The 25,029-nt window shown below is 40.1% G+C and overlaps 2 protein-coding genes across 2 annotated transcripts; one reads left to right on the top strand and one right to left on the bottom strand.

Annotated features, from left to right (window-relative positions):
- Positions 1 to 148: 148 nt before the first annotated feature.
- Positions 149 to 9,834, bottom strand: LOC108232948 (GTP-binding protein Rheb). Its single transcript, XM_017411104.3, has 8 exons — positions 9,490 to 9,834; positions 8,789 to 8,860; positions 4,980 to 5,047; positions 4,801 to 4,883; positions 4,671 to 4,727; positions 4,518 to 4,565; positions 4,120 to 4,201; positions 149 to 924 (listed from the first exon to the last, which is right to left on the bottom strand). The coding sequence occupies exons 1-8, from the start codon at positions 9,539 to 9,541 to the stop codon at positions 832 to 834; spliced, it is 555 nt and encodes a 184-aa protein (XP_017266593.1). The 5' UTR covers positions 9,542 to 9,834; the 3' UTR covers positions 149 to 831.
- An 11,934-nt stretch (positions 9,835 to 21,768) lies between these two features.
- On the top strand, positions 21,769 to 23,073 carry LOC108232858 (leucine-rich repeat-containing protein 30). The gene has a single exon (XM_017410905.3). It carries the CDS (start codon positions 22,035 to 22,037, stop codon positions 22,932 to 22,934), a length of 900 nt encoding a protein of 299 aa, XP_017266394.1. The 5' UTR covers positions 21,769 to 22,034; the 3' UTR covers positions 22,935 to 23,073.
- Positions 23,074 to 25,029: the final 1,956 nt, after the last annotated feature.

Raw genomic sequence — 25,029 nt, 5'->3', positions numbered from 1 at the left:
CTTTTTCAGTTTCTTTCATCTTTCTTTTGTGAACAATAAAAAAGGGAACTTCTGCATTTCTCCAGGGTTTGCTATCAAACTGTGAAGGAAATTATGATTTACTGGTAAATAAATCATTTCAGTCACAATAATCCACGAGTCAGCGTGCTTACATAACCACTTTTTGCTTTAATGATTACAATCAAAAACATTTGTACAACATTTTTAACATTAGAAAATGGATGCAGGTTTTGCTTGGCTGACAGGAAACCAATGAAACAAACTGAGGGACAGAGAAGTTGGGACTGTGAGGTGATGAAGTAGAAAAGAGAGGCCCAAACAGCTGCGAATGTATCAGAAAAAAAGTCCGAGTTCACCTAATCACTTTCAAATGCATGGCACACAACAAATCTCTCATCTTGTGTTCTTTAAACAGAGGAGGAACTGGAACCAGTATGGAAACTGCAACAACTAGAAGCAAAGATGCATCAAACCACTAATATGTTCGTGACAGGAATCTGTTTTTTCTGATCCATCCACGAAGGCTGTTTCATGTTTTGCATCAGTGCTGAGCACAGAGATGGAGACCTGGGCTGAGAGGGAGACAGAAGACAAGGGAACCACCACGCATCCATTTTTTAAAATCAAACGTACAAAGAAAAAAAAAACAAGGATGGGAGAAGGGAGCGGGAAATACTGATAAATAAGAGTGGAATCAGAGCCATAAATAGACGGTGTTGGATATTTAGGACCCTGGGGAGGTGGAGTCGGCTGAGGTGGAGGAGAACTGGCGGCTAGCCTTCAAGTAACGGGATTTCCCAGTGCAGTGTCCTGTGTGTTGATTGGGCGGCTCTACATCACGGAGCAGGAGGGTTTTCCCGGCTGCACGCTGCCATCCATCTTCTCTGCCTCCAGGATCATCCTTCGGAAAACCTCCACAGCCGTCTGAGAGAAACAAAGCAGCAAAAAAAACCATTTCATTTGAAGCAGATTGTCCCTGATTCACTGATGAGAGTTGGATATGCCTGGTGTTTGTTACCTAGTGTTAGCTGCAAAACACAACTGTAGTAAATAATATCCAACAAACCATTCTTAATTAAAGGCCTAGTGTTCCTTAAAGGATGGCTGAAATGAAAATCCTCTTATGTGGAGAAATGATGGTCCTGTAGCCATTTAGAGCGTGTGTTGTGAATGACTGTCAGCTACTACCACAGCAGATTTCAGCTTAAATTAACAGTTATAGCTATATTTGTGTTGGCTAATGTTGATTAGCTGTAGCGGCCATCTTGAATGGGACTGACTCCAAAAGCTGCATGAAGTATGGTTATTCCCTGAAAGTTTCATTAAAATCTATCAAGTGGTTTATGAGATATTTTGCTGACAGTGCAGACAAATGAACGCTTGCACACACCTGCCAGAGCAAACACATTATCAAAAATATTATGAGGTTTTACAAATACGGTGAAATTTAGTGTACTTACATGTTGCAGTTTCTGAAAATTCCTGTTTTTTTGTTGTTGTTGTATTTGTGTTTATTTATTTAGTTTTGTTTACGTTTCATAGCAGTTGCACTTTGAAGATGGAGATAAAGACCGTTCATTGACTGCGGCGTTGTAAGGGATACAGTTTGAAGCTGCTGCTGACTTTTTGTCCACTTGAAGCCAAGAAAACTCAACTCAGACACGAACGGTGCGAAGCAGAGGGGCAATGGGGGGAACGCAGACTGCGGAGGCGTCTTCAAGCACACCTGCTGTTTTAGTTCACGTAGGCGCAGCGGCGTAAAGTGCCTCAGGGCTGGCTGGAGCGGTGGCCACTAAATTCACTGCTCGGAAACAGCTGATGCGTCACAACAACAAATGGAAAAGGCCGTCTCATCAAGAACTCTTGGTGCAGGGCTCGAACGTTACACAACGGCGTCTGCAGCCAACACACAGCTGGAAGAGGAGGCAGCGACACACGGGGCTGAGCTGTGCGCAGTATCGATCGGCCGTAATGTTATTTGGATATGATAAATGGCGCGTAATGGCCGCGAGCTCTGTTGCGGCACTTCTCATGTCAGACGCTGGAGATTTATCAAGCTGCGTGTTTTCCAGCCTTCGGGTGGCTGCGGGCCGTGGACAACAGGCCAAGTCCTGCTAATCACTTCCACTCATGGATATATATTAACGCAGGCAGCTCTGTCCGCATAATAAGCATCGTATCGTTTATTTAAGTCCATCCAGCGGCTGATCGTGTGATCGTTCAGTCAGGGCTCACACTGTTTCCATGTTTACACTTTCTTACCTACAGTGTTTTTGCAATCCTACTAATTCCACATATTTTGTGCTATTTTACCCATTCATGCATCCAAATGTTCAACCTGACAGGGAATAACGTGGTAGTGTTTTAGTATTTGTCACTTCTTTAGATTTTCAATTTAATTTTATTTACAAAAATTCCGCTCCGTTGAAAAACAGTGAGATTTCCTCAGTTCCTTCAAAAACACCGTGCTTCAGTAAAATCACCGCCAATGCTAATTTTCTCTAGTTCACTTCCACTTCAGGCATCATTCCGTCCGTTCAGTGGTTTTAGTTTGCTCAGGGTCAGATCAAAAAGGTGAGAACAGACCTGTCACTGCAGTTTTAGGATGCGTTCAAAGTCTAAGACAAGTACCAACACTTTCAGACTTTGCTCCGCTTCTTTAGCCCCAACTGTTCACTCCTTATATATATATTTGTTTAAAAAGGGGTGATAAATCAAACTTTTGACAACAAATAGTGGTTAATTAATAGCTTATCAAGAGCCGAGCCCCGCCGGCGCTCCCTCTGCAATCTTATCATACCAAATGCTCCACATATTAGATAAACTCTTATTATCAGGTGCCTTACGCAGAGCCGTTTGGAAATCTTTTGTTTGCAGCCCACACAGTGTGACTTCGCATGGTCTACCTGTGCATGTGTGGGCTTTACTCAAACATACGTCCGCTGCGGTAAGTGGGGAATTGAGCTCAGGTGTAAGCGGTAGCGTCGTCTCCGCGTTGGTCCTGTGACAGAGAGCCGATCAGAACAGGCTGTACCCTGACGCTGCAGCTGGAGGGAAGCTGTGAAGAAGGGATGGAAGAGCGGAAGAGCGGCCACTACAATGAACACTGCCACACAGAGACACAATTAGGTGCTTAAATATTGATTTTTAGTCCCGTTTTTGTGGCAAGACCCACTGAAAACACTGGAGCCTGCACGGAGAGAAAAGCATCCTTTTATAAAACTGTCACTTAGTAAACTTTTAGGCTGATTTTATCAACAAAATCCTTTCAAAAACTACCTATTCACAATTTAGAAAACAAGTTAAGACTGGATCCCAGCTGACTGTCAGGTAATTACATCGTGTAGAGCCTTTTTCTGTCTGTTTGTTTTTGGTCCATAAATATATAAACTTAATATCCGCATGCACTGCAATCTGCAAAATTTGAAAATAAATCAATAAATAATAATAAAAACGATACTGATTAAAGGACTTTGAGCCAGTGCTTACTGTGGTAGGAAAGGGAAAGGGCTCGAAACATTTTAAATACCATGAAGACCTGAAGCTTTCATTTTGGTACCACTACAAAAAGATGGGACCTTTTTTTGATGCTTTTTAAAAAGATTATTCGTGCATTTGTAAAAACTTTATAAAGCAATAATAAGATGTATAAAACAGTTATTAAACACTGATGTAGTTTTATTCATTCAGGTCGACGCATATTTTAACTGGCTGCTCACTTACTTTTATAACTAAAACAAAATTACCTGTATCCACAAATTCATTTATTTGTTTTGGACATGTTTGTTGTTGTTTGTAAACCAAACAAGAAAAACTGATACGATAAAAGATTCGGTCAAATATAATAAGTCTACTCTGTCCACACATGTGCTGGCATTTTAACAGGCTCGGTATTCCCAGGAGTGGCCGATGACGGTTATTGGAAAAGAATTAGTCGGTCGGTCACAAGGAAAAAAAAAAAGACGAGCTTCCAGGCTCGCAGTGACCCTGGTGGGGGCTTCAGACACAAGCCAACACAACTCTGTCTCCTCAGTTGTTTTTTTTTCCCCCTTGCATGCGCATCGGATGTAAATGCGATCGGCGCATTGTTCTAACAGATTGATAAACCGTTTCTTTTACCTGGTTCTCTTTCGCCGAGGACTCCATGAAGGCTGCGTTCCAGGATTCAGCTAATGCCTTTCCTTCTTCGCAACTGATTACTCTGAAAACGAACAACAACAAAATAAATCGGATGGAAATACGAACGGGGGATACTTTCAAACATAACAGCGGTCAATAAGTCTGCAGAAAAAAAAAAAAAAAAAAAAACAAACTCAATGACTTGAACATTTGCCAAACAGCCTCGCAGAGACACACTGCAGCCCGGTCCAAATGTCCAAACCCAATACGAGTTTTTTCAGCCTATTTGGCTTCGCGATAGCAAAATAAAATGTGTTATTGCGAAGACCCTGCAGTGCTCTGAACTCTGTGAGCAGGAATCCTAATGAAGTCCAATTACAGTGTGTGATGGGACGTACCGCTCCATATGTAGGTCGTTCTTGTTTCCGACGAGCATAATTGGAACTCTGTGTTCAGGTGAGAGGAAAGGGCCACCGTGTTATTTGTGCACCACGTATTAGAAACGTCTCGGGCAGCAGAGAGAGAGAGAAGAAAAAAAAGGCGGTACTTACTGGACCTTTCCAACCATGTCCAACAATTTTTCATGGATAACTTGAACGACTTCAAAGCTGGAAGAAAGACGAAGAACGTTAACAAAGCGGATCTTAAGAGTGGTTTATCCGCTCTGGACGATGGGTTTACCTTTTATTAGATGTAACAGAGTAGACCAGGATGTAACCGTTGATATCTATGGAGTAAGTCTGTGGGAAGATGGAGTACTCATCCTGGAAAAGATTTACACACTCAGTCCTCTTACAGCAAATATTTACATACAAATCAATACAGCTGAGACAGGCTAATGGAGTGTAAGAGAGCCATACCTGCCCTGCCGTGTCGACCAGCTGGAGGTGGTACTCTTGTCCGTTTATTGTGATCATTTTAGTAAATGCTGCAATAGAAAGAAAGGGCGTATTAAAACCAACTCACGACAGAGTTTTACACGAACGTCGCCTCGTGATAAGAAATTTCAAACCCCGAAAATAACATTATGGGGAACTTTATATGAGATCACTATATGTCCCATGGAGTATGTGATGTGAACGACTCTCATCTACTACCACAGCAAATTTCAATATCTCTGATATTAACTTAGTTATAGTCACTTTTGTGTTGGTTAATGTCGATTAGCTGTGGCGGCCATCTTGCGTTGAGCTGACTCCAAAAGTTAATCAGTTGTAGATGTGCATTCACTGATTACTTTCTGAATGTCTTATTCAAATCTGTCCAGTGGCTTGTGAGATATTTTGCTAACAGACAAACAGGGTTGACTCCAACAGTTAATGCTGAAGTTTCAGGCAAAGATCTCACGCAATGATTTGTACTTAAGAGCGTGCGTTGTGAATGACTCAGCTACGACTACACCAAACTTTAGTAGAATATCTGTAAAATACACTGAGTTATAGCTATTTTTGTGTTTTTAAGGTAAGCTGGCTGCGGTGGCCATCTTGAATTGGGCTGGCTCCAAAAGTTAATCAGTGGCAGCGGTGTGACCAAAGATTACTTCCTCAAAGTTTCATTAAAACATGTCCAGTGGTTCATGAAATATTTTGCTAACAGACAGACTGTAATGACTGTAATAGTTAATGGCAAAGTTTTAAACAATGATCTCATGTGATCTGTTGCTCTCAAAGTATGTCTTAGGGATGACTCACAGCTACTACCACAACAAATTTTAGGGCAATATCTATAAAATTGACTGAGTTACGGCCATTTTTTGTGTTTTTAAAGGTCAGTTGACTATGGTAGCCATCTTGAATGAGATTAATTCTAAAGTTAATTAGTTGGAGATGTACATCTAATTAATATTTTCCTGCAAATTTTATTAAACTCCGTCCAGTAGTTCACAAAATACTTTGGCAACAAAGAGGCCCACGCAGAGACTCGGGCAGAAACACAATCAGACCCGATGTGATCCGACTGGCTGTATTTTTATCTTCTCCTGCGCACCTCGGGACGTTTAAACGCGGTTCTGACTCCAGTTCAGTGCCACCGGGGTCACTCGGCGCGGGATCGTCGATATCTGCCTGGAGACGCGTTTGGTTGGAGAGCGTGAGGATCCTGCAGCATCTCAGTAACAACGCTGACACCGCTTCACGCTGAAGCGTCCGGGGGGGATTATTTATAGACACGGAGCGCCCAGCCAACGCAGGCTGGGGTGTGTGTGTGTGTGTGTGTGTGTGAGCAAACATGTCAGGGAGACAAAGAAACAGCCTGCGGCGGAAAATTTAGACCCAGACCTCTGGAGTGTCTGGGATTATGTGCGCTTAAGAGCGTTGATGAATTACCGTACGTTCTCCTGCAAAACAAATAAATAAAACAAGTTTCCAATGTGCCTCTGAGCGAGGTTCCTTTCTCTGAGTGCGAGATGTCGAAGCATGGCAAGCTGATTTCTCCAAACAAAAAGAAAAGTTTTGTGTCTCTGTCAGGAAGTGTGGAAACACGTTATTCTGCAGAGAACATTGCACCCTGGTGGGTGAATCTTGTCCTCCAGAGCTGCCGGGAACGACACGAGAGCCGATAATTAAACCGAGTTACACACAGACCTGTCAAACGACAAGAAACCATCGAAATTTCACTCTTAATGCCTTTTAAACTGAAGCTGATAGCAATCATTCAGAATCTATTTATTTTTTGTTACATTTCTAAATTACTTTGAGCCTTTTTTGGTTCAGCTTCACTTTATTTGTGATCATTTTTGTTGTAATTAGGAGTAATTTTATCTATTTAAGGATGTTTTTTCTTGATCTTTGCCCTAGTTTATTAGCTTAGCATCAGCTTCAAACAAAAACTCTTCACTAGGTTCACTTTTGCTTCTTGGGCTGTTATTTCTGTATCTAATAGGTCCATTAAAGGGATAATCTGGTAATTTTTTAATGATGTTCTGTCACTGATGTCCTGCTAATGCAGCGTTCTTTCACACCGGTGTGTGGTTTTTGAGAAATAGCTGTTTTGTAAGCCTGGAAACCACTAAAAACAAGCTGTTGTTTGGCTTTTAAGATACTAACTATGGATAACTATTTGATTGAACATTCCTTCAAAAACGACCAGATGATCTCTTCAGTCACAGTCCCGTCTGTAGCTCAGTCAGGACAGAGATATTACTGCTTAAACCTATAAAACCTGGAAAAATTAAAACCTTACAATCACCTTAGCTCATTTTATTCCACCACTGAAAGCCTTTATGTCTCTTGTGTCAGTAGTTTATAATATTTGCCCAGAAGTGCATTTTTTTTCCTGTTTTTTAATCAAGTTTTTATTTTGTGTTGCTGTTTTTTTTTTATATATATATATATCTTTGCCACTACGATCATTTATCAGCACATGATCTTCCTGGAAAAGATGTTTACATGCCACAGTATCTTGGTTTCTCCTACAGCTCTCCGGGGGCCTGAAATATGAAGCAGGATCGATGTCTTAACAAGAAAAGTTCAGGTCTGGCTCCACATGTTCAGCGGCTCGTTCCTCACCGGCCTGGATCGGTGCGACAGCTTAAACTGCAAACCCGAGGTCGGGTTTCAAAATAAGAGATGGCAGATGTAAACCAGCACCATCGCTTCACCGATCGATACTATTGGAAAATGAAAAACAATAAGCGTGGCGCATGAACGGGGGGGGGGCGTCTTTTCATTAAACCTTTTACTCGACTTTCACTGAAAAGATTCTTTATTTCAGCAAAGTAGAAATTAGATGAAACCTACATGAAAGCATGTCACTCTAAATTGTGTTTAACTAGCTTTTAATAACTTGCGACAATTTTATTGCCTTTATAGAAATGAATGTAACAGGTTTAGCAGAAATTTGGATTTGTTTGAATTGACTTTGACCCAATTTCTTGTTTTCCAGTTTCTGTTTTATTTTGTAAAGTCTGCGTTTTCGTTCTGCTTCTGCATCTCATTTGGTCATAATATCTAATCAGCGCACATGCTCATCGTTTAATGCGCACCTCCCTCCTTCTGTATTGCCATTTCCACTCTTTATTTTAGAATCTCAGCTTGTTTGGATCGAAATCCTGCTTTCCGGCCCGCCTTTGTTAAACCAACTGCGACACACGAACGATCCTGGAGCTACAAATAAATTTGGTAAGTTTTAGAAAAGATGCTTTTTTTTATCAAAAACGGATAATTAAAGGCCTTTTGCCTAGCAGTCCTGGAAGGATATAATATAATATAATAACAGCTGTTGCTTTTCAGCCAGCATTTCAGACTGAGATCATGTGACGTTGAGAGAGGACAGAGTTGTAGCTGTTTTGGTCAAACCTTTAAAAAAAAAACATTCTGCTCAGTCTCATGTGATAATATAAGCTGTCACACTCAGAGTATGTGTTGAAAACAACTCCCAGCTACTACCACTGCAATTATTTGCTCAATATCTGTAAAACTGACTACGTTATAGTTATGTAGATCCAGTGATTACTGTCTGAAAGTTTCAATCAAACGTGTCCAGCGGTTCTGAATCATCAATATGAACAGAATGTTATCAGTAAAAACTGCCACATTTGTTATAATAATTGGGATATATAAGATAAAAGAACATAAACAAGGATGTGAGAGGGTTATCATCCAAGACAAACTTTAAAAAAGGAAAAAAAAAACATAAAGAAGATGTGACAGCTCCTAAAATCCACACTTACTGTTTTCTATTGTTGGGTCATATGAGTCCACAAACTGGCCCTCCACAAACTGAATCGTCAAGGAAGACTTTCCTGCAAAAAAAAAATAAAAAAAAAATCAAACATAATCTATAGAAAGATTGAGATGCTGTGAATTATAGAAGAAGAAGAAAAAAAAGAGAAGTAATCAGTTTCTGGGACGACTCAGATGTAACCCAGGATCATGTAGGACTATAACCTCATTATAGTACGTCTATAGGAGCACGAGGCTGTATTAATCTGTGTGTGTGTGTGCGCGCGCCATGTCGCCATCCTCCTACAAACTGCGCCTGTTTTTCCTGATGCGCTCCCTGGAAGCGAGCAGAGATGCGTCACATCCAGCCGGGCCTGTCCGCGCGGCATGGCACCGACTAACATGGCTCCGGGTCTGGGGGGGTGGGGGGGGGGGCCACTGATGGAAACATCCACAGGACCGTATAAACGAGGTCTACCGAACCTTTAAAAAAATAAAAAAGCCGGATCTCTCACCTGGTGGCGCTCAGATCCAGCTCTGATTTGCTGCGTGACAGATTCCCAGATTTTCGGTCCGTCATGGACTGAAAACTGAGTCTGAAGGCCGCTGAAATCTACGCTCAGCCTCCATCATCCCATCGTGATGCCGGGGGGAGGCATTCCCCCCACCACCCACCCACCCTACCTTACCACGACCGCTGGGAACTCACCTACGGATCTGTACCCGAGGATGGCGATTTTCCGTGACTTCGGCTGCGGCATGTTCGGTTCTGGTTCTCACATCCAGTCCTCGGGGTCCACCGCAGCCTCCAACCGGAATGGCATCCGAATTCAGCGGCCGCAGAGATCCGACATACAGCCTCCGGAGGACGGTGGGGAACTCTCTTCTTCGATGGGTTTTCTTTCTTCCTTTCTTTTCTTTTCTTTTGGTGAGGAATTCTAGATCCGAAGATGGAAAAAAAAGAGAAAAGAAGATTTCAGGTCATACGAAAAAAAAGCATGGAGTACCTACAGATCTACAATAACTGCGTCACTCCCCTTTGCAATGTAATGAATTAATAACAACTGCTCGGTTCTGATTGGACGCAAGCAGAGTGAAGGCGGGCCCATGAGTCTGCCATAGCGTTCTGATTGGACAAGGCAGCTTTTTGTCAAAACGCTTTCAATTCTGATTGGTTGCGACTCGATACATGACGTGCTGGGTGGCCGGACGCAATGTCATTCATATCTTTAGGGAGCAGAGACGCTGACCCTGCCAGGAAATCATCTTTTTGGGATCTGTAGTAACTACACACTCTGGTCATTTCATAATGAGGCAGGCAGCAAAGAACCAAATAGCTTCATTACAGAAAAAACATTTTGTACAATCTTCCCTTTAACATGTTAGGTTCATTTTTTCTTATTTTTTGAGTTTAATATGTGTTTAAAAGAGTGTGGTTATATAGGTAAATGCTTTCTAGTGTTGTTATATTTATACCTCACAATAAATGGAATTTGAAGGTACTAATGAAGACATTAAAGAATACAAACTGAGACTTAAACGTCAGTTATTGTGTTGTCTTTTTTTAACCAGATGGCTGTCCTTTAAGTATAATATGTTGTTGATGATTTTTATTTGGCAGTTTCAGTTTAAATAAGTTTCTTAAAACGCAGGGATAACCCCAGAAACCAAAGCCAACCCTAACTATAGGATTTCAACCAAAAGAAAGTCTTAAAAATAGACAAGGTGTCAGCCTCATGGACAGAAATTAGAAGTTATTTTGAACTGATGTTAACAATTGTGCAAGAATATGTAGTAGTATTTTGTCTTTTTAGACTTTAGGTAATATTATTTTGTTTGTTTGTTTGTTTGTTTTTAGAAATACTGCTTCATTCTGGGAGAGTTTGAATAACTCCTGGACAATTGGAGTTTTGCAGTTAAATTAGCAGAAATATAGTTTCTGGAAAGTGACAGATACTTTCTAAAATTGCATTTTTCCAAATGGATAAAATAATCTGGGATTTATTTGTTTTTTTATTTTGATCTCTTTCCTTTTGTAAGATTTCTAGAACAGTCTTACTGGTGTTTTTTGTTTCATTTCAGAGCGATGTTGGCATCAAATTGTAGATTTCTTAATCATTTCAAAATGAAACAAAGCACATAATTTAAGACAGTGACACTCATCTTCTTTGCACTTTGAAGTAATTCATTTTTTGTTCCATTTTAGAAAATGTACAAAGGTTTCTATAATTTGACATTCGTTTCTAAATAAAAATTCTGACCCAGTCGTCCATCTTTGTCCTAATCTGTTTAGATGGACACTTTAAATTGTGCTGTTTTTTCAGTATTGTAATGAAGGCACTTCTTTTTCTTTAATGTTTTTAATGCTATGACTGATCAATGAATGTGCATGTTACAAATAAAAAAAAAATTAAACCATAGAAATAATTCTTAGCAGTGGAATAAAATCATTGGGTTTGGTGCTCCAAGCCAATGAGAGGAGCTCTACAGTGCCAACCAGTGGGGACAATTGGGAACAGGTTGTCTTCACGGAAGATGAATCTGTCATGTTTTCTAACTTTATGCATGCAAAGGTCCTACCACATGTGGTGCATGAGTTTTTCTGCAGTCCTGAGTAATGATTGTTGCTTGTAGCCTTTGACTGTCCTGTTTGGTGCCAGTCCAAATGAGATACTGACGAATGAGAGTTACACATTCCCTGCTGGAGCAGAAACAACACCCACTGCTGGCTCCTTTCTTTAATGACAGAGTGATTAGGCTCATTTTAGGTCTACAGCAGGGGTGGCCAATCCTGGTCCTCGAGGGCCGCTATCCTGCATGTTTTCCTTGTTTCTCTGCTCCAACACACCTGATCCGATGGTTAAATCACCTCTTCTTGTTCTGCAGAAGCCTGTTAATCCCCCATTGATTCAAATCAGCTGTGTCGGAGCAGAGAAACAAGTAAAACATGCAGGATAGTGGCCCTCTAGGACCAGGATTGGCTACTAATGAGCCAAAAAAAATTAAAGCACATGTCACATATCATTGTTTTAAAATAAAACTTTAGCATGTTTGTGATAAACTAGTCCAAACTTGTAGATCACAGCTCGTGAAAATCTAAAAACAGTCAATCAGAATGTCAGAATCATTCTAAACTTCACTTACATTTAATTCAAATAGGCTTGTTTCAGATAACATTAAACCTAAGGTAAGTTATCTAACAAACTACTGTACCAGCAGCTTACTGTATCACCTGACTGCTTAATTTCATTTAAATATCACGTTGCTTCAGTGAGACTGGACAAGGAAACGTCTCTTTATGTGTATTGGGCCAATTTACAGACGCATTCAACATCAACAAAAACAAATAAGACATTTAATTTTGTTGATGAAAACTGACTCATCTGCACATTTCCGGCATTTAAAAGCACAACATTAGGGAACGTTAGGTTTTGAATACACCAAGAGGTGGAAGCTGGCTCATTTCCAACATACCTCGGAGCAGACCTCAAGTCAGCTGAGTTTGTGTCATTTTCTTTTCAAGTCTACAAAATATTCTGAATATATCGTTTTTGTGACTTATAATTTATTGACCTTATTTCTCCATGCTGGTCCCTTTTCTGCATTACTTCTGTGATTTAAGTTTATGTGCACCTTGGTTTTTGAAAGAAAAGAAGCTGACTTATTACCTAAAGCTGAATATCTGATGCACTCCATAAAAGTAGCTGAATCCCTTAAAAAATTATGAAATTATGAAAGAAATTATGAGACATAAAGAACCTTACAGGCTTTGTACAGTATCCAGAAATCATTTTTCTCTAGTAGTAGTATTTGATTTTGATAAATTGGTTGGTTCTAAGCAGTGTAACCTTATCTTACTTGCATCAACTTTGGCCAGTAGGTGTCCCTATGCCATCATTTATATCTTGCTTGCTGAACGTGTCTGGAGCCGCTGAAGTAACCGTCTCATATTTCCTCAGAAACATCACCTTCTAATCATTGTTTCTTCCTTTCTCGTGTTTTTCTTTCACAGCCATGATGCTCGTGTGTGAAAGCTGCACTAAGCCACCCTACATACGTCCCTGATCATCTGAACCAACATTGTGCTCTATTATAGATGCTGAAATCTCACATCCTATTATAACTCGGAGCTTAAACCAAACCACAGGCATGCAACAATGCTGTCGGAACTCAGACTACAATTAGTGCGTCAGGCCCAGTGGAGTTCAAGTCGATCATGGTGAAAGTAGTGAGATGATGACAGGCTTTAAACTCTGTCAGTCATTCCTTAGTGATGGAGTCCACAAACAGGGGTCCTAACTGTCAGTGTACTGAGTGTTGGTGGCATAATTCTTGAAATAATAATATTCTGTCCAAAAAAAGCACATTTGGCCCAAAGACACTTTGCTTTTTTATTCTCTGTGACCGATGAAATCCCCTGTTTGCTTGTCACCTCCTGGGCCATTACTTCTTAATCACAGAAATGTCCAACTCCCCCGTCAGTAAGACCCAACTGTTTTGCCTCCACACACACACACTTCCCCAGCAGTGGAAAAGAGAAATCACTGGTGTCAGCAATAAGCAATTTGTTCTACATGACATTGAGGGACAGAAAAAAAAAAAAAAAAGAAATGGTGCTTGCTATCACTATTCACACACACACACACACACTCACACACATTAACTGTGTCACTTTCAGCTCCTCTCACACACACTCCGTCCCTCTCAAGAAATTATGATGACCAAGAATAGGTCACACTGGTAAATACAGCCATGTTCCAGCCGGGGATTACAGCGTGCTGAGATAGGCCGACAATAAATACCCCCCCTGCACTCCCCTCACAGGAACAACAGGTGTCTGACAAGATTATTTCACTTTAATAAAAGGCTTAAACAAACTGTAGACTATAATAATACATTAAAGGGATAATCTAGTTATTTTTAAAATGATGTTCTGTCAAACAGTTATCAGTAATTAGTACCTTATCAGTCATGACATCAGTCCCAGAGCCAAATGAGTGACATAATTTGTTTAGTTTGTCACACTGGTGTTATGCAGAAGTGTAGATGTTTAATATTAGCTAATATAGTCTTTCACACTAGTATGGTGTTTTGAGAGAGTTGTTTTATAAGCCTCTTGCTCCATACTGTGCTCAAAAATGACTGGACTATCCCTTTAAAGCTACTCATTGCAAACAATGAAAAAAACATAATAAAGGTTATCCTGAACTATATTAAATGGTGCACTTTTAAAGCGTTTACTCCAGTAGTTTTACAGATGTGTTGATATACAATTCTGAAATTTCTGATTGACCTCCATTAACAAATATGGCAGAATCAAACAAGCATAGAATCCTGGAGAAGACTTTTAGATGGAAATATGAGAGTGAATCTGCTGCTAAATGCAAAAGAAGAGAGGTGGTTTAAGTAAGACAACTGTCAAGAATAAATATCGGGGATCAAGCAGGGCGGTGGCATTCGAACAGCCTTTACTCAACAAATCTGAGTGTAAAAATAAACTAATTCATCAAAATTGTCAGACTTCTCAATCCCATACGGCTCATTCATGGATGTAGCTATTGTTGAGCTATTTTCAGTCCCTTCAGCTGTTTCTGTAGGTAAACAAACACACGGTCATTGGCTGCCTGTCACAACTTTTGTTCACAGATTTTTAATTTAATCATTGATCTGAGAAACATATTGTGCAGATTTTATTATTACTTATGAATTATTTTTTACTGGTTTGCACAACTTTGCAATGAGTAGCTTTAAGCTCTTTTAAACGTGCTAACCTTTCCCTGCTTCATTCCTTGAAAATTTCTTTCTTCACTCCGACATTACAGCTCACAAAATGTCATGTTCAACAAGATGTGTTCAAGGTGATGTGTAGTGTCACGAAATCAGCATTCCTGTCACAAAACACGCTACAAAGGGTGTGGGATAGAAAAAAAAAGAAAGTTCACGTTGGATTTTCGCTCTCTGATTTCTTTAGCGATGCGAGCAAATGAACATGCAGCTGGAGCCGGAGTCTCTGAACTCTGGGTGCGAGGCACCGGAGCCAGCCTCTTTCAACTGACTGTGAAAACACCCCTGGCGCTGTTAGTATGCCAGCCTGAGCACCAGTCAGCCACATCCTCCAGCTGGGCCTGTGCCACCACTGGGCACCTGGACCCTCTCACAAAAACCCCGCAAAACCAAATGTATATTTAAGTTACAGGGACTCAGTTGTGTGGCAACCCACAGCAGCAGCTTTTTAGCTTCATGACGCCTGGAGGATTTGTGCACCTGTATTTTATTCATCTAATGGAGACTTTCATCTTCACATTGAGCCTTTTTTTAAAAAAAAAGCTAGAACCACTCTTCAGGCTGTGCCTCAGCTGTTGGAGCGCATCCAGAGTCACACAGGCCTGAAAGACAGCCATCGTTATCCAACTCTCACAAGGTGTCATTGTAGCCGTCCTGTGATTACCATATCAGCACCACATGAAACATTTATGGCTTGCTGGCTGTGATGGTCTGGCAGGCATCCTAATTTTTTGAACAGAGCTTGTCAGGTTCTATTGTCTCAAGTTCTGGTGGCATGAGCAGAAAAATTGTCAGCCTTGAAATGTGAAAGCTCTGTCACTTGCGATCAAAACCGCAACTTGAGTATGCAACCACATCTGTTACACAAAAACTAAACAAAGTTTTATTTAGACAAATACTTCCTGTTGTTTTAAATAAGAAATAATTCATACTTTCCTTTATACTGCATGGATGATCGCGTAATTGTCTACCTGTTTGTGTGCTTGTGTGAGTTTGTCTGTACCATTACCAAAATATCTAATGAACAAGACATATTTTATTAAAACTTGACAGTAATCATTGGATTAACATCTACAACTGATTAACTTTTGGAGGCAACATGATTCAAGATGGCGCCACAGCTAATCAACCTAAGTCAACACAAGAATGGCTATAACCCAGCCAACTTTAAAGATATTGCATTTAAATTTGGTGCGTTAGTAGCTGAAAGTCATGCTGAGCGCTAACTGATAGCATGAATCTGCTTTTAAAACTTTGTCTTTAATTATTACAATTAATTCTGCCTGTCTGTAAAATATTGCATGACCTAGTGGATGAATTTTAATGCAACTTTCAAACAGTAATCATTTGGTTGACTAATCATTTATCTTTTGGTGTACACCCAATTCAAGATGGCTGCCACAGCTAAGCAACCTCAGAAAACACATGAATTGCTGTAACTCAGTCAATTTTACAGATACTGAGCTAAACTTTAGCATGGTAGTAGCTAAGAGTCCTTCCCAAGTGCTACACATCTTTGTTTAAAACTTTGGCATTAACCTTTGGTGCCAACCCTCTGTCTGTTAGCAAAATATGCCATGAACCATTGGACAGATTTGGGTGAAACTCTCAGAAAGTAATCATCTATAACTTCAAAATGGCACTACAGCTAATAGACATTAGCTAACACATAAATGGCTTTAGAGGCTGAGGGTCATGCCCAGGACATAGTCTGAGCATGACCTCTCAGATTATTGCATGAAACTGAACATAAAGTTCCTTTCAAGTTTTCACCGAAATGGCTTCATCCCTTCTCTTCTTTCAGTTTAAAAATTCTGGCATGAAAGGTGGTGGGCGATATGCATTCCTTCAAGGAATGCTATGTTGTTAATTTGACCTATTTTCAGGTTAAGAACACACATTGACACATTTTTTTGTCCTTCAATATTTATAATGACAGACTGAATCATTATAAGGCATTTTCCCACAGTGGTTAAAGTTGTCTTATTGAGACAAAGTTCTGAATAATTAAACTTTTCCAGCAAGGAGAACTTTTTTCTTGTCACATGCCACACATGTCTCAATCGGGGAATCAAATAGACATCCCAAAGTGAGCGTGTATCTCAGTGATTGGACAGAAACTGTGCAGACTGTTCGATTATTTTCGCACAAGGCTTCATGGTCTACAGCAGCAAGCAGGTGGGACCCAGATTGGCTGCTCGGTGGTACTTCATCACCCTGCTTGTTGTTGTCACAGCCACAATTGGTTTGTACTTCCCATCTGCTGCATCAGCAAAGTCACAACTGATTTGGTCACTTTGGAGCCCAGTTAGCTTTGCTCACTTCCATTCCAGCCATCGTTACAAATGGTGTCTTTACACGGTGGAGTTAACCCGGATAGTTCCGTCTCCTGGGTGCTTTTATTATCTATTCATCATGTTGTCCCAGTTTACTATATCTCAAGATGAATCTGGCTGCTCCAGTACAGATCTACCCGCGCATACCTGGCACGTGGCCTGGGGTGGGAGATCAGAGCGCTTCTGACGTGCTCGGTGGAGGTGTTTCACTCAGAGATGATCAGGAAAGGGTAAAAAATATTCAGGGAAGATGCAATTTGTATTGGTGCCACTTATATGCCTTCAACGAATGTTTGAATATGTTAAAAGCTGCTTTAATCCTGTGCTGCAAATTTGCACAAGCAGCCGGGGGCATCTCCAGTGTGTCCAATCATGTGAAGAAATGAATGTCTGAGACACTGAAATGAAATGTTCTTGGCCTCGTATCATCCAGCCTCCCGAGCAGACTTGGTGGACACTCCTCCCTGCTAATTTGCATCGCTGAGCAGATCCTTTGTGTCACCTGGAAGTTTGGGCAGAGAGCAGTGTTGCAGCCAATTTCCAGATGGCAATTCAAATGTGTGACATCTCCTCAGTTTCTGACAAAAAAAAAAAAAAAAAAAGTGCTGCCTCTTCCACAGACTCCATTAGGTGGGATACCTGCATGTGCACAAATGTAAAGTGTCCACTGGTGTGAATATTCACATCTGCACCTGCTGAATAATAGACGATTATCAGCTCAGGTGCACCCCTGTTCGCATGCATTCTGCCTTTTCACTGTGCTAATTTTGTCTGAAAAGGTTTGCTAAATGCATAAATCTTGTCTCTCCTGAACCGGATCTTTTCTCGTATCCCGTCTAAAGAGGGAACACATTCTTCCATTCTTGCTCCGGGGAGTAATGTGTCTCCTGTACGGACTCTGAAGAGCCTCAGGGTTTGGCAGGTGCTCCTAACATTTCAACAGAAAACAGGCACCTATGGCAGATTCTCCAGCAATGAGGCCATATATCATCTGTCATTGCCAGAAGCCTCCAAAGTAATGAAGAAGTAATAATGGTATATATCTTGAAGTGGAGTCTCTAAAGGTAGCTCATCCAGAGTCATTATGGTGTCACATAAGCAGATGAGCTTTCTCAAATGAGATCATTTTTGTCACCCTGAGGACCGGAGGGTGTAACTCTTTTCAGGTTGAATAACTCATCTTCATTTGCTGCTAATGGGACTTTGTATTAAGGTGTTGTGAGAATGCAAGAGGAATCCCATTTTCTTGTAATTTAAATCTCAAGCTGTTTCCACACATCTGTTGCTCCGGCTGAAAGAAAGGTGATAAATTTGGAGGAAAAAACATGTGCAATATAAAAAAAAAAAACCCAGAGCATTTAATGAAGATTCACTTCTCATAAAGAACATGACAAAGTGCATCTGAAGTCTGTTTTAGAAAAATATGTCATTGACATCCACCAGTCCATCCATTTCAGCTCGTACTGCAGTTCTGCAGTTAACACATAATGTGAATATGCATATGAGGGGCATATTTGACAGCATGTGTTCTGGGCCTCGTGCTGCCACTCCAGGGATGTTTCTCCTCATCGAAGGGCTCTGATGGTTACAACTGAGGTATTACTTTTCATGTAAAAAGCTGATGGCAGGATATAGCTCTGCCTGCTGTTTGTGAAATTTGCAAAGGCACGCGTTTAAACAATATCCGCAGTGCAGATCTTCTAAAAACTGTGGGCTGTATCAAAATTCTACAAAGTGCATAGACATTTTTTTTTTTAAAGCCACTTGTCAGCCAGTTTCCACAAAAGTTGTTTTTTGATGTGAAGATATTGACATTTAATTAAAAAAAGAAAAAGGAAAAAGGAGCCTGGATGAGACATGCTGCACACGCAGCTGCCTGAATGGTCAATGCGCCCCAACAACTCTGATGTCCAATTCTGCACAGACACTGTTCACCCCATCATTCATAAGTGCTGATGTAGCCTTGCTCAGAGCAGAGCCACACAGTCCCCAGAGGTGGATATCACTGCTAACTGTCATCCTTGTACTTTGATTACTGCACTGGGAGAAGAATGATGACTAAGGCTGCTTCAAGTCCTGGTCAGACTCCACGAGGCTGTCAGGGAACGGGGATCATTTTTTAACCCGTGGCATGTTTAAAATTTGCATTTTATATTGCTTTACAGGTAGAAAAAATAAAATCAAACACATTTTTAGCAACTCTAAGCAGCTTAGTAACCCTAGAATTGATATAATGAATTCCTTCAGCCTTAGGTAAGGGGGAAAAAAAGCTTATGCACAGTTACAGTATTTAATAAATACTAAACGTTTGTCTATAAATAATGCACATAGATCTGACTTACTCTGCTTTATGAATATTTTATCATGTTGGGTTGTTCATCATATAATAGCAGAAAATATTTTGTGCGAAATATTTGTATGGCAGTGCATCTACATATGGCATTTATCCATCCTTACAAAGAAAAGGTATCGTCACAGTAAAACATGAAATTCGGTGTAAAGTTTTGTCTCTTTGAACTGCTGAGTCAGCAAAAGTACCGAATAAACATGGATCCAAAATACTAATATTATCAATACTGATAAAAATATAAAAATCTGAAATTCTGTGTGATCATTAGCTTTCACAAAACAGGCTGTAACTCAGTGAATTTAACAGATATTGTGCTAACAATTGTGCTGGCAGCAGCTGAGTCATTCTCAACACAAACTTTAAGCACCAACAAATCAATGCATGATCATTCAAGTAATTGCAATACTGTTATTATAATTATTATAATTAGCCTTTAATAAAATATCACTGCTTGTAGAAAGATTCTTGTTGCAGTTAGGAGTCTTTTGATATTTCTTTGGAGGGATTTTTTTCTGTTTTTCTTGCAAAAATTTAGACTTTAATACAATTTGCGAACTATATTTACTGTTCTTTGAAGATCTGTTCCTTGATTTTTTTAATGACTCTCAGGTCTGTAAAAGTCACCACAAGCCCGAATCATGACTGATCCATTCCTGCCCTTAACACCTGAAGAGATGCTCCTTTCAGGAAATTCTGCACCAGCCTTTTTTCCAAACACGCCTTTGCTCAATCCAGTTGACAGATCCATCTGGCCACAGGCCTTTTTTTTCCAAAAGTACTTGTTTTATTGGTCGTATACAAACCTCTGGTGCTAAATTTAAAGGTGAGGAGGCAGAAAAGGTTTACCTCTGATGACTCCTCATGGGTCACAGTTCACTTTTCTGCAGCCTGCGAAATTTCCCTGAAGCTCTTTTGCTTTCAGGATGTTTGTCAAACAAACTTTGAAGCATTTTTCTTGAAATCTTTTCTTCAACTTCCACGGCTAAATTTACCTTGAATGAAAGCCCCCCCCCCCCCTCCAACTTATGAGTTGATGTATCATTGTGTTTCTAAATGACAACTGAGGTAAAAACAATGAGCGACACTTTGTGCACTGCGTGTCACCTCCTTCTGCCTTTAGGGCAGCAATTATTTCAAATTTATGGTGGAACACGGTTTGAGAAATTAAAGTATTTAAAAGCTTTGATTGTGTTTTTGCTTATAATTTCCTAACAATGCCTTTTGACAGTGACAATTCATCTAAGACAAACTGATTAGATGCACATGTACGATACAGAAGGTACAATTTTATAATTATTTTTTAAAATTTTCTTCGAAACACTAAAAGAAACTTGAACAAATAGCTTTGAGCTATAAACTCCGGTAAACGCTGTAAACATTTCTTCAGGGAAAAAAAACGCTTTAAGTACCTTTTACCTCTGTGTACGTTGCTGGAGGGAAAGGCAAATTCAAAAATGTAAATGTGCTTCAATAAACTTTTTATATGAAGCAAAGATTCTTCCCTTTGGGGGTAACAAAAGTGAAGTTTAAATAATGGCAGTGTTTTCTAGGAACAGACTGGAATGTTTTGTGACCTTTTGCACTTGAGATTAAACCTCCTTGAATCAGTTAAAGATGCTTCCAAAGGCTGTGTTTCTTATGAGATGACATTTGGTGAACGGATATTGATGGTATGTTAAATATCTTAATTATTATTCATTTTAAAAATCACAGAAAACAAGCAGTGCACAGTTCCTTAATGACTCTGGGACAATCAAATATGCCATGTCTGCTGTTTCTATCACGAAATAAAGTTTGTCCAGAGCAGAAAAAATAATTTAAAGCTTGACATAGAGATAACACAAATCTTTGAGTGTTATATAAATAATACATATAAAATTTAATTTTTGCTGTTTTATGAAATTAAAGATTTTTAATAAATTCCTCACATTTATTTGTATTTTTACATGTTAGGACAAAGGAAAAGACCAAACTTTTGTGAAGAGCAATTTATTTTTTGTAAACCTTGAACTATAAAAGCCTGATTGATTCCTGTCTATATTTATGTTAAATTAATTCATGCAAGTATCCAACTATCTTATGACCTGTAAGATGGAAATCTGTGATATAGATGCATAATTGCATATTGTTTTTTTCCCTTCAATAACTGTGAAAAGGCTGAATTTTCAGGTGAATTTCAGAGAAAGATCCCTCAGTAGGGCTGGAAGTTGGATCATTGAAGTGGCTAAAAAACTACATGCACATCATTTTGTTTTGCTGCCTGTATTATTAGAATTATTCTGTCACCATCATTTTTATTAAAGTTAGAAATAAAATGATAATATCTAATGTATTTTTGGTCCGAGCTGCAGAGGGACCAGAGCCACGTGTGGCCCGAGAGCCGCAGGTTGCAGACCTCTGCATTAGGATAATGGGAGTTTATTTCTGTGTGTTGGGGTACGGCATTCTATCGGCTGTACCGCCTGTCCGTAGGTGGGTGGGGGATCTGAGAGCTATCTGTGGACCTGAAAAGTGACAGGACCAGCTGGGGACTGAAAGCCGGTGATAGGGGGACATTCGGACCACCAGCGCTCTGTTAAAGCAGCCTGCACTTCAGCTCAGACAGAAAAACTCAGCCAGGAATCAACGAACGGGAGTTCTGACAGCAACCAGAACGACTGAAGCTGATGATGTTTAGAAACTCCGGAGATCAATCAGAAGCAGTCCTCTCAATGATCCAAGAGTTAGTGACTGAGTTGATATTGTGCAGATACAGGGGACAGAATCGTTGGTGCTGAGGCGGCAATGGGTGGGATGCAGTCCTGCAGTTTGTCCAACAAGGATTTGAATGAGGTGAGTGTGGTTCCCAGGAGGAAGAGCACATTCAGAGGGGACCAGCTGGGCCTGTCCTCAGCTGCCGAGAGGATCCGCAAATTCACGACGGTGCACTTTGGTTACAGCACCCTGAGCTTAGCCATGAGGGGGCTGGATGAAACCCCCGCCGAGCTGTGGGAGCTCCGCGAGCTCCAGAAGCTCAACCTGTCCATGAACGGCTTGTGCTCCCTGCCTCCCACTCTGGGGGCTTTGGACAACCTGGTGGCTCTAAACCTGTGGGGGAACAACCTGTCCTGCCTGCCCCCGGAGATCGGCCTCCTGAAGAAGCTGCGCGTGCTCTTCGCTTGTCGTAATTCCCTGAGCGAGGTCCCCGAGGAGCTGGGCTCCTGCACCCGCCTGGAGGTTCTGAGTCTGGCCAACAACCAGATCTCGGGGCTCCCCGGCAGCCTGGCAACCATGCGCAACCTGACCAAGCTCAACCTCAGTCACAACCGTATTGCTCACATCCCGACGTGTGTCTACAGCATGAAGGGCCTGGTGTTCCTCCACCTGGCCTGCAATCGCCTGGAGACTATTGCAGACCAGATTCAGGACCTGGTGAACCTAAAAATCCTCATCGTGGAGGGAAACAATATACACACGCTTCCCAAGACTCTGTGCTTCTTGGAGTCTTTGGAGCTCCTTAATGTTGACTTTAATGAACTTCAAAGCGTCCCTGTTGAGTTGTACTTACTGAACAGGCTCGGGCGATTGGCCTGCCACCCGCTGGACAAAGGGCTTCACATTATTCACAACCCCCTCCTCAAGCCCATCCAGGAGGTGCTGCAAGGAGGACTCAGCGCTCTCTATAACTATCTCAAACCCACATGAGAAGCAAACACTGTCTATATTTGCATGTTTAGTGTGTACAATCACAATTTTGACCTTTGTGCTCCAAAAATATTCATTATTTCCCTGTGATTCTGACTCAAGACAAAGAACCATTTCTCAGTAAAACTGCTCTAAATTCCTTTGTAGTCAGACTGAATTTCTTCTTGTATGAATACTGATTCAACATTCATTCTACTGTTTTCTGGTTACTTCTTTTTTTATTTCCATATAAATTGGCAATCTAACAAGTTCTGGTTACTTTCTGTAGTTTTAGCCATTCATATTAAAAAAAAGCTAATCTGGGAGATGGTTGCCTTGACTTTTAGTTTTTGTAACTATCATACTTTTGAAAAATATTTAACTTTATGTACAAATGTTTTTCCTATAGAACTACATTAGGATCTTTAGAATTCCTTCAAATACTTTTTTCTCTTTAAAATCTGCTTCAGCACACTGGTTGTTATTTTTGTTTTCGTGTGCTACTTTTAGTTTGTAGCTATCAATCTGCTACTTTTAGCTTACCATTTGCAAATTTTAGCTTTTAGCTAGCCTTTTGCTACTTTTAGCTAGCCGTTTGCCACTTTTATCAAAGGGTTACACAAAGTAACCCTTTTGCTAATCTTAGCTTTTAGCCAGATGTTTGTTACGTTTTACTTTTGATATGTTTTAAATTTAAGCTAGTGTTTTGCTACTTTTTGCGACTTTTAATTTCTAGAAATCTTTCTGCTACTTTTAGCTTAAAAGTAGCCCTTTGATACTTTTAGATACTTTTATGTAGTTTTTCCTCTTTTTAGCTAGCCTTTTGCTAATTTTAGCTTCTTTGCCAGATGTTTGCTACTTTTACTTTTGATATGTTTTAAATTTAAACTAGTGTTTTGCTGCTTTAAACTACCCATTTGTCACTTTTACCTAGCCTTTTGCTACTTTTAATTTCTAGAAATCTTTCTGCTACTTTTATCTTTAAAGTAGCTCTTTAAGCTGTTACCTAGCCTTTTGCTTGTTTTAGCTTTTAGCTTGTGTTCTGCTTCATTTAGTTTTTAGCTGTAACTTTCCTTTTTTTTTAGCTTTAACAGCTCAGCTTCTTCAGCAAATGTCATTAGTCATTCCACACTCTGTATCTGTTGTTTCGATAGTTTTGTATGTAATACAGACATGTAGCTGATGTCTGCTGAATCATATTTAAAGATCTGTGACACAACAGTAAATGGGGTCAAGAGAAGAGGCCCAGCTGATGCCGAGTATTTCACAGGTCCACATTTGGGTGCTGATGAGTGGTCGGTTGATGTCAGTTGGTGTTGAAGGGGCACCGGGGGGACGTTCAGCCGCACATCGCCTCCCTCTTCATTGTATTCAGGTCACAGGGATCATGTGCTGAATGTCAGTGGAAAGAACAGCAGAGGGAGGAGCCTCAGATCTGCAGTATCATTTCAGAAAACCATGACAGTGACTTTGTCGCCGTTTAAATGTTGTTCCACTCATCAGAGGCTGATCGGAGTCGTGGTGCCTGGATCGTTAAAACAGAATAAATCTCAATTGGAATGAAAAGTGTTTCAAAACAGAGTAAGTGTGGAATGAGCTGTGCAATCAGTTCATCTAAAAATAATTTCAAGCAAATGCTTGCAATCTAATCATTCACCAGAACAATAATTAAACTTTTAAGCTGTTTATTTTTTGTGTGAATCTACTCGACAGTTTGACAATAATTAAAGAATTGAGTCAGTTTTATTTAAAGTGGAGACAAGTTATACAGGACAGTTTTTGAGTTTATGTAACTGGCTGGATCCATAAATTGGATATTTTTGGATTACTTTGATATAGAAGAAAACATGAAAACATTTCTCTGTTTGTTGGAGCTGAATGGCCATAATTAAGGTTCACATATTCATTTGCTAAAAGAAAAACAAACAAACAAAACTAATCCCCAACTATTTATTTGTGTGTAGGTTTTTGTTACTAATGTTTTCAGACACAAAACATTTTGGAAGTATTTATCTTTAACTGATAATAAAACAGTGATTTTGTAGATTACCAATAATAATAATAATAATAAAAGGAGAAAGTCACACTGATATGAAAGAAATTAACTTAAGTTTTA

The sequence above is a fragment of the Kryptolebias marmoratus genome, linkage group LG20 (genome assembly GCF_001649575.2).
Source record: "Kryptolebias marmoratus isolate JLee-2015 linkage group LG20, ASM164957v2, whole genome shotgun sequence".
In the NCBI taxonomy this organism is placed as follows: Eukaryota; Metazoa; Chordata; class Actinopteri; order Cyprinodontiformes; family Rivulidae; genus Kryptolebias; species Kryptolebias marmoratus.
The sequence above is the reverse complement of the archived record's forward strand: the minus strand, read 5'-3'. Positions and strand labels throughout refer to the sequence as shown.